At 47.1% G+C, this 10,000-nt stretch overlaps 1 protein-coding gene across 2 annotated transcripts in view; it reads right to left on the bottom strand.

Moving 5' to 3' along the window:
• tmtc1 (transmembrane O-mannosyltransferase targeting cadherins 1) overlaps positions 1 to 10,000 on the bottom strand; it is an 85,800-nt gene that overhangs the window by 70,670 nt on the left and 5,130 nt on the right. For both annotated transcript variants that reach the window (XM_080850926.1, XM_080850927.1), the window contains exons 3-4: positions 5,539 to 5,612; positions 4,895 to 5,071 (exon numbers count right to left, since the gene is read on the bottom strand). In XM_080850926.1, the coding sequence (XP_080707052.1) occupies positions 4,895 to 5,071; positions 5,539 to 5,612 (251 nt within the window). The remainder of the gene's footprint in view (positions 1 to 4,894; positions 5,072 to 5,538; positions 5,613 to 10,000) is intronic.

Here is a 10,000-nt window from a genome sequence, read left to right as displayed (position 1 = left end):
TTGATTCCAAACAAAAAAACACACCACAGCCGGCCCACGTCCACCAGCCCTTGGGATCCACTCCTATCAGAACCAATCAGCATCCCACGAGAGCTCCCCACCTCTAGCCAGTGCTGGTACCAGCTTCTCTCTCTCTCTTTGTTCTCTCCATCTTCTCATATTACTAGTTTCTGGTGCTCCCCCACCCTCCCCCCCCCATTTCCAACTCTCTTTTCTTTTCCTATAATGACTGTTCAAAGCACCAAACCGTTGCCAAAGCAAAGAACGAGTCTTCTTCTCTCTTCTCTCCATAAAAACATTGTTGTGTTTTTGTGTGCATGGGTTTGTGTGTGTGTGTGTGCATGTTTGTGTATGTATGTGTGTATATATGTGTGTGTGTGTGTGTGTGTGTGTGTGTGTGTGTGTGTGTGTGTGTAGTGTTGGTATGTGGCGTAACGGTGACAGATGGTAATGATGCTAGAGCTCTGCTCCAAAGCTCCACACATGAAGGGAGGAGAAGGGGGCCCTCAAGTGGGGCCGAGACCCAGCTCGGGTGCCTGTGTGTGGGCACAGATGAAGCCGACCACTGCTGAGATGCTGTTATTGGTTGTGGGTGCTTTATGGTTTGTGATGCTGGAATGTGTTGCAAGGCGTGGTATACACACAAGGAAGGCTGCCAGCTGGTCAATGCCTTTCCCTGAAACACAGAGGAAGGGGATTTGAATCCATTGGAGAGCCTCAACTCCAAGCTGGAAATATAACAGTTCTCTGCACCACTATAAATATTGTGTTGCTGCTGGTGTATAATTCTATTAATTTGTATAATTATGTCAATTTATTAAGAATATTAGTAATTCATCATAATGTATCACTTGTTTTCTGAGGCTTGTAATAATGGATATTTCACTAAACTGGAATTCATGTAGAATAAAGACAATGGAGGTACAGTATATTTAAATTCAAATACTATTGTTTGGCACCTTTTTAACTTTTTCCTCGATGAACTACTAATTTCCAATAACCCATCAAAGCCATCAACAATGACTCTCAGCTTGAAAGGCATATTTTTTATATGTGTAGCACGCAAAGTGTGAAGGGACTTTTATTTTGAAACGGGGATTGAGCTGAAGACGCTGTGAAACCGAGTAAAAGAGATACTTTTGGGGGGGCGGTACTTTGGATGGAGCCTAGCGACCAGTCATCCGGTCGGTACTTAGAACATGATGTGCAGGCCATTAGGATAGTCGCACGATGAAATGCAAAATTAATTTGCAAGCTTGTGAATTCAACTAAGCTGGTGTACATTAGATATCCCCAGATATTTAAACCATCACATATGCACAGAAATAATAACAAAACCCAGGCAGCTCCTTTGTTTGGGTTTCTTAACGCATTAAATATTTCAAATAATCACAAAAATGATCACGCCTATTTTTAAATAACTAATTACAACACACAGTGTGCTCTTGCCCATGAAAGCCGGTGGTTATACAACCATAACACTATCTTTGTATTTCAGTTCAGTGCAGTATCATGGGACAAACACACAGTGCTCTGAATGCATGGGAAGACAACATAGCTGCCTTAGACCATCAGGTGAGAACTGCTCAATGTTTTTATGAAGGTGAAAATATGTATTGAGTGAAAGGCTAGCGTGAGCATCCAGTGAATGAATAGCCCCGCTGGCAGCTTATTAAGAGATTCTAACAGCACGGGGGAGCAGGTAATCTGAAGGACAGACATAAAGAACTCTGAAGGAGGGAGGGAGGCAGGTTTGAATAGTGCCAGCTTTTCTTGGCAGTCCCCGGGCACAGCGTGTTGGGAAGAAGCCTTCCTGCCAAGGCTGCCGCAACACCCACACTCATACAAATTTAACATACATAAACAGATAGGCCAAGCAGGGGGAAAAAGGATGAAAAAGGACCAAACCTCACACTTCACAAACATAAAAATGAAGTGCTACCAACTCAGATACATTTTGGACTGTACACTTATGGCTGTCTTGAGGGGTTTTCATGTGATGGAATGCTATTCATCAAAGCAGTATAGTCGTACAGCTTAAAATCTTCTCTCCATCCCTGCATTTTTCTCCTCTTCTCCCTCCCTTTCTCCCTCCCTTTCTCCCTCCCTCCCTCCCTCTCTCCCTCTCACTCGCTCACTCACTCACTGACCTCCTCCACCTTCCCTCTGGCCTCCTGCCACACGGTTCAGTGAGAGATAGACAGCTGCAGCAACGAGAGATGCCCTTCCACTGAAAATGGGACTGTGATTGGGCCCGCCACAGCAGCAGACAGCCGTTGCCTACCGTAAGCATTTTAAGCATGCAGTTAGCTGAATGCTTCAATGACAGAAACTCACAGACGTTTCAGAACACAGTCAGAGTATCAGACATATTAGGAATGAACCTTGTCTTGCTAGCATGCACGGGTCATTTACAGACTTAGTGTAAGTGACTGGGCATTTATCGTAGCTATGAAGTCTTACTAGCATTTGATGCAAGTCCGTGTCTGTAAGGCTAGGTTGAAGCAGATGTTATAACATGCTGTTCTTGGGCCTAGTTACTAGCAAGAGTTGGCTTAAATAGGTTGTTACCATATTACAAACCCAAATGAAAGTGACAGATGTATGTGATGTGTACTGCCGTGTCCTAAAGGCTACATGAGCAGACACACACAGACTTGCAATCGGATCATTTTCCTGACTAGCACCCATTGCGCAAACATTTTACAAGAGCACTACAGACAGGACAGACATGTCAGAGTTGGAACGGTGTCGATATCTAAGAAGTGCTAGGAGCAGAAGAGGTGCCAAAAACAGGTAGAATAAGTATGAGTAATAAATAAAACTCAAAAAGGCTTACGAAAGCACAAAAATAATAACATTTAATAAGAACAATATGTGATTGCTTGCGCAATCCCATAATTACAGAGACAATCCCCCCTAAGTCGCCATCCTCCCCTCCCCCACCCCTCCTCAAAGCATCACCACTCTCCCCTCAGCTGCTGCTGCTGGTACCCTGCCTGACAGAACTATCTCCACAGCCCATCCAGCTCCAACACCCCCACCAGCCAGCCATTACACAGCATTCCTGTCCCACACACACACACACACACACACACACACACACACACACACACACACACACACACACACACACACACACACACACACACACACACACACACACACACACACACACACACACACACACACACACACACACACACACACACACACACACACACACGCAAAGGCAGCCCAGCCCAACCATCAAACATCTGGAGCCATTTGGCAGCAAACACACACAAATAAACACATACACACACACACTCACATATGCATGGCTGCCCTCACACACGCAGAGACACGCAGAAACATGCACAAACACAGCATACAAACAAACATACAGATGCAGATGTATTGGCATATATGGATTGTGGTAGACACCTACATACACAGACACGCACAGAGACACACACACACTCACACACACACAGACAAAGACACACAGGCACAAAGTAAAAACATAAATAATCCCTGAGCCAAAGACCATCTTTCACTAATACTGTGGTTAGTTTGGACCACAGAGTGCCGTTTTCCATTCCCTCACCACACACGTCCTCTACAGATGTGGAGGATGTGTGTGTAGGTGCCTGTGTGTGTGTGTATGTGTGTGTGTATGTATGTGTGTGTGTGTGTGTGTGTATGTGTGTGTGTGTGTGTGTGTGTGTGTGTCCGTGTTTGTGTGTGTGTGTGTGTGTTTGTGTGCACGTGTGTGTGCCCGTGTTTATGTGTGTGTGTGTGTGTGTGTGTGTGTGCCGGTGTGTATGTGCCTGTGTGTGTGTGTGTGTGTGTGTGTGTGTGTGTGTGTGTGTGTGTGTGTGGTTGTGTGTGTGTGCGTGTGTGTGACTGTGGGTGGGATGGGGTGGGGTGGGATGAGAGGGGATGGTTAAGTACCCATGCATTAGATAAAGGTCGTGAAGGTACCCTTGTGTGACTGATGACCGGGATGACAGGAGGACGCAGGGAGAGAAGGCTGAGAGCGTCACACTCAGCACTTAGAGGTCATGAGCTCAGCTCCAGAGAAGAGAGAAGCACCCCATAGAAACAGCTACCCAGGGTTGTTTACATGAGGGCTCTAGTGTTGCTTGTCCTCATGAAGACTCTTAAAAGACCGGACATGTTTCTCTTTCAGATGCTCTGACGCCATCTGGATTCTGTCTTCTGGAGATCTGTAATTTGATTTCCTTTGCAGTCCCAGACAATTTCACTATGCTTTGGTACAGTATGAAAGAAAGGACTTCTGAAATAAGAGTATATCCCTACAGCAAATATAATAAAGGTATTTAATAAGTTGCTTCCCTCAGACACGAGAATGGAGGAACCAGACAGCTAAGCCCTGTGGGGAACTGTAAATAAACAATCCCTTTATAAGTAATACTCAGCATTTATCAGTGACAGAGCAGAGACACAGAAAGAGACTTCTCAAGGAGAAACGCCTGAGGAGCCATGACACAATAAAACTGATCTGGGAACAGACTAGACTTTTGTGCTTTAATCGGAGCATTCCATTTAATTAAAGGCTCAAAGGAACTAACTGCAAGACCAGCATTAAATCAAGGAGTGCAGAAGAGCACACACACACACACACACACACACACACACACACACACACACACACACACACACACTAACACTAACACACCTACTCAAAACACTCTGTTACTGTCATTTCCAGATGAACATACAGTAAATGCACATCAATATATTATTCACTGTAGTCACAACTCCATTCAAGACCTTACAAGGGCATTAATGGTCAGTCACAGAATGGAGTGCATAAGACAGAGAGAGAGAGAAAGAGAGAGAGAGCGAGAGAGAGAGAGAGAGAAAGAGGGAGAGCACTTGCACTTACAGGAGGAAAGGCTTGCGGCACAGCACCAGAGCGTCGTAGAGCAAACACACGCCGAAGACGGTGATGCCGGTCTCTTTGAGCAGCATGGCACAGGTGCCCAGCCCCAGACTCATGAGCAGTGAGCCGAGAGACGCGGTGCGGGGGAAGGTCTCCTCTGAAGCACATGCTGAGACACTCCTGCAGGGAGAGAGGGGAAGGGATCACTATGTGTGGATGGCAATGCATGAACACAACCCCCTGTGTATGTTTAGCCATACAGATATGCTTCATCATGACAAGTTTACTGGAGAGTAGTGCTTTTTCCATTCCTTTTCTTCTACAAAGGCCTTTTCTTACTTTTCTTCAAGCGGAAAACATGAATACTATTAAAAACACAGACTGCTTAGCGGAGGCTAATGATTAAGTGCTTGGAACCCCTGGAGAGTGCTTTAATGTAAAGAGTCCAGCAATTATTTTAATGTTGAGGATATCTCGTCCGTAAATAAATTATGCAACACTCCACGCTTTAGCTATTCTGTTGTCATGCCAGTGAAGAATTCAAGCATTTAAGTGCATTTCAGAACTCAAGTGGGCATGCACAATTAAAGAGATATTGGTACTTAAACACAGCACAACAATTCTTATAAATAGCTTTACACTCTTACCTAATATAGGAGAGAAATGTCAGGAGGAATAACAGGCATGCCAACACGTCGGCCCTTCCAACAATTCCAGACACCTGCAAAAGCCACACACACACACACACACACACACACACACACACACACACACACACACACACACACACACACACACACACACACACACACACACACACACACACACACACAGAGAGAGAGAGAGAGAGACAGTTTTGGTTAAGCCTTTCAGACAAAGCTAAAAGGCACATGTAGACCATGAAGAACTATCATGTAAGGGTAATATTTCAGATGCACTTCAGGATGTCATTTCCAGACAGAGGTATAACAGCACATAAATATGGAGACCGGGATGGAGAGATGGGGGGAGAGAAAGTTAAGGAATGAGAGAATGAGAGAGAGAGAAAGGGAGAGAGAGATAGAAAGGGAGAGAGAGAGAAAGAGAAGGAGAGAGAGAGAGAGAGAGAGAGAGAAGGGACCCTGAGCCATAAATCCAGGCTTTGGGCCACTTTCCTCCCTCGTAAACCCCTGGAATGGAGGTGAACAGCATGATTGAAAGCCCACCAATCCACCGATACCCCACCTGCCCAACACCGCACAGACGCACTGCAGGCGGAATGTATACACAAGTGGCCATTCCACTGTCTTCAGTCCACGTGAATCAGATTTAACAAGGTTGAGCTACTATTATCGCTTTAGCTTGGTGGTTGGAGGTTCAGTTTGGTGTCTATACTACAGGGAGTATATAACTGTGTGTCTGTGTGTGTGTGCGTGTGTGTGTGGGTGTGCATGTGTGCATGTGTGCGTGTGTGTGTGTGTGTGTGTGTATGTGTGTGTGTGTGTGGTTGTGTGTGTGTAGGTGTGTAGGTGTGTAGGTGTGTAGGTGTGTGTGTGTGTGTGTGTGCATGTGTGTGTGTGTGTTTGGTTGTGTGTATGTGTATGTGTGGTTGTGTGTGTGTGAGTGTGTGTCATATGTGCGAGTGTGTGAGAGCACATACTGTGTGTAAACTCATTACTTTGTGCAGTGAACACTACCCCTACAGAGTGGGTGGACCTAACAGATGTTTTATTGATGAGGGGACATGGGGGAGAAAGAGAGGGAAATAGAGAGAGAGAGACAAGAGATTCCTCCTCCCTGTCCTGTCCTCTATCTGTCCTCTCCTTTCATCTTACCATCCCCCCCATCTGACCACTCTTCACCTTCATTGCATGTCTTCTCCTCCCTCTCTCCACCCCTCTTCTCAGCTTGATATTCGAGTCCATCCCCTCCCTTGTTTTTAAATAAACGAGTGCACAAACATTCTTCTAGAAGTTTCTTGGAGCAGGCCCTGAGGGGAACCACTGCAAGGCAGAAACTTCTGATCAACACGCCCAGCAACCAGGGAGCACTGCACAAGGCATCTGGAGCTGATTAGTGCGCAAATTGTGTGTGTGTGTGTGTGTGTGTGTGTGTGTGTGTGTGTGTGTGTGTGTGTGTGTGTGTGTGTGTGTGTGTGTGTGTGTGTGTGTGTGTGTGTGTGTGTGTGTGTGTGTGTGTGTGTGTGTGGGTCTCCCTTTTAACTTTTAACTCCACACTTCCTCAGGTGGAGGAGGGGGTGCCTGAAATGGCCTGATCCTCAAGAGGAACTTTAAAAAGATCCACAGCTCTGATACACCGCCTACCCCCTTCTCTCTCTCTTATTGGGTGATTGAGATATGTCGGGTGACTGAGGGGTAATTGCATATTGGCTCCACTATGAAAACACAGGAAGAAAACTCCCACATGTTAGGAAATTACATAACTCAACAGGAATTCCACTGAAAGAATGCTATTGGGCCCTTCTGTCCATCAAAGAACCCACATGCGGAAAGGCATCCACACATGCATAAACAGACAAACAAATACACCCCCATCACACACCCCTACAGACACATATACACGCACACACACACACACACACACACACACACACACACACACACACAGCTGTGCACCAATCATATGACCATCAGACACAAGCAGACTTCTGTCTCACTCCAGCGCCTGACAGCATGTTTCCTCTTCAGAGCTCTCTCTTTCTCTCTCTTCTCTCTCCCTCTCTCCCTATCATTCTCTCTCTCTCTCTCTCTCCTCTCTCCTTCTCTCTCTCCTTCTCCCTCTCCTTCTCCTTCTCTCTCCATCTCTACCTCTCTCCCCTCTCTCTACCTCTGCCTCTCTCTCTCTCTCTACCTCTGCCTCTCTCTCTCTCTCTCTCTCTCTCCCTTTCTCCCTTTCTCTCTCTCCCTCTCTCCCTCTCTCCCTTTCTCTTTCTCTCTCTCTCTCTCTCTCTATCTCCGGCCGTGTCGTCCTCAGCAGCCCCCAGTTCATCTCTCGCCGCTCTGATTGACCTGAAAGGGGCGGCATGAGGCGAACAGATGGACCGTCCCAGTGAGCCACACTGCCTCCCTCTCGTCCGTGAATAGTGGCCTTTCAGCGGGGAACAGGGGGCCTCTCTGTGGCTCTGCGTGGAGGCCATGCTGGAGGGGCATCAGTGATTTCACCTTGTCGAGGGGAGGACAGCTGCAGAGTGGCAGCTGTTTAACCTCTGTCTGTCTGGCACAAGGGACTGGGAAATACCACACACAGGAATCGATGCATCTTTCTCAAACACACACACACACACGCACACAAAACACACATAGGACCAGAGACACTCACAAACACACCCACACACTCACACACACACAAACACAGACACACATGCACACAAAACACACAGAGGAGCACAGGCACATTCACAAACACACACACACACACATACACGGGCACACTCATGCACACATGCACAACCACACACACACATACACAAACATGAATTCGAAATAAGTTGTTTTTTCCTGTGTGACATTGATCAGACCAGCTGTTCGCATGTCACTCCATGCCTGTATGATCAGACATGGCTTGTCCGCTGCAATTAGCACAGCACTCAAATGTGTGTGTGTGTGTGTGCGTGTGTGTGCGTGTGTGTGAGTGTGTGTGTGTGTGTGTGTGTGTGTGTGGGAGGGTTGTACTTACAACCCAATCCTCGTATCAGGATAAATGAAATGGGCTCCAGCTGGTCCCCAATGCTAATGATATAACCTGTTTACTCAGGCTGGGCTGATCCACCCTGGCACGCACACGGAAAGAGGGAGAGAGAGAGGGAGAGAGGGAGGGAGAAGGAGAGAGTGTTCCACCAATACCTGCATGGCGGCCAGGCCCTCCACCATACCAACACCTAGCTCATTAGAACCACACCCACACGCTGCACAGCACCAGTGCCAAAACACCAGATGCAGCCATAGCGATGCAGCCTGACAGGCCGACGCTGCTGCCAAGACCTGCTGTGGTTCCCTCTGCCAAGCACCGCCTGCAGTCTCTGAGCTCCACTTAAAGCAACATCTGCCAAACCTGCCATAAACCTCAACTATGATCGCAACCAGAGAGAGGCAAAGCAGTCCCGCCGGTGCAACACCGGCACGTAGGCTCGGACCGCCGACATCAAGCCAGGGGTGGGGTACCACCGTACAGAACTCCACCGCAACAGACAGACAGGCAGAGCTGCACCAGATACACGCCACAGCTGAGGAGGACAGGCAGAGCAGTCAGTGAGAGTCCCAGAGAGGCAGCAGGGGAGCGGACGATTTACATCTGCACCCAGCCGTAACCCCAGCCAGCAGGGATTCTTCACATTCCACGGAATGAGATGGTGCGATCCCAGCCTAGCATTCCAACTTCCCACCGGATCACACTCCAGCGCCACCACAGAGTCTCCTCTTCCCCCCCCCCCCTTCTCCTCCCCAACTCTGAGTTCTTTAACTAGATTCATCTTCATTTGGCCCCTGAAATCATGCATGACCACTGATCGTTCATTAGAGGGCCTTTTCTGAGTAAACAGATTCGTGCTTTCCCCTTAATGTTTACTTAAACTGCTAACGGCCTGAACTCTACCACATGATTATACCCAGAATTACACATTTTTACATCTACTTGTTGTGTTATATCGTTCTGTGGTTCAAAGTACTTCATACTGGGGTCATTTGACCAGTTAATGAGGAAATGTGCTGGGTTTGCCCGTGCACCCATGCATGAATCAAATGGGGTTTTTTCCTGGGTTTTTTTTTTGCTTCCCAATCTAGGCTTCTCTCTGTTTTTCCTCACTGTCTCGTCGTTTATTACTGTGTTTCTGGCCCTCCTGTACGTGGGAATGAGCACATTCACCCAACCTGCTTCTGTGCTTTTAGCAGGCAAAACCAGAACAGCTGCCATATTAGAAACAAACTGCTTGTAGCAGATGATTAAAGAAGGAGAACAAGATTGTCAAAGAGGAAAACACTCAGGGAGAGAGAAGGGAGACAGGAATATTCTAGTCATTACATGAATGTGGGTGGGTGTAATTCCCCTCAGATGTGATGTTTTCATATTGAGCAATGAGCATGGTAGAGGAGTACAGAGCAGAAGGTGGATGTT

This window comes from Sprattus sprattus (assembly GCF_963457725.1).
Source record: "Sprattus sprattus genome assembly, chromosome: 14".
Classification (NCBI taxonomy): Eukaryota; Metazoa; Chordata; class Actinopteri; order Clupeiformes; family Clupeidae; genus Sprattus; species Sprattus sprattus.
The sequence above is the reverse complement of the archived record's forward strand: the minus strand, read 5'-3'. Positions and strand labels throughout refer to the sequence as shown.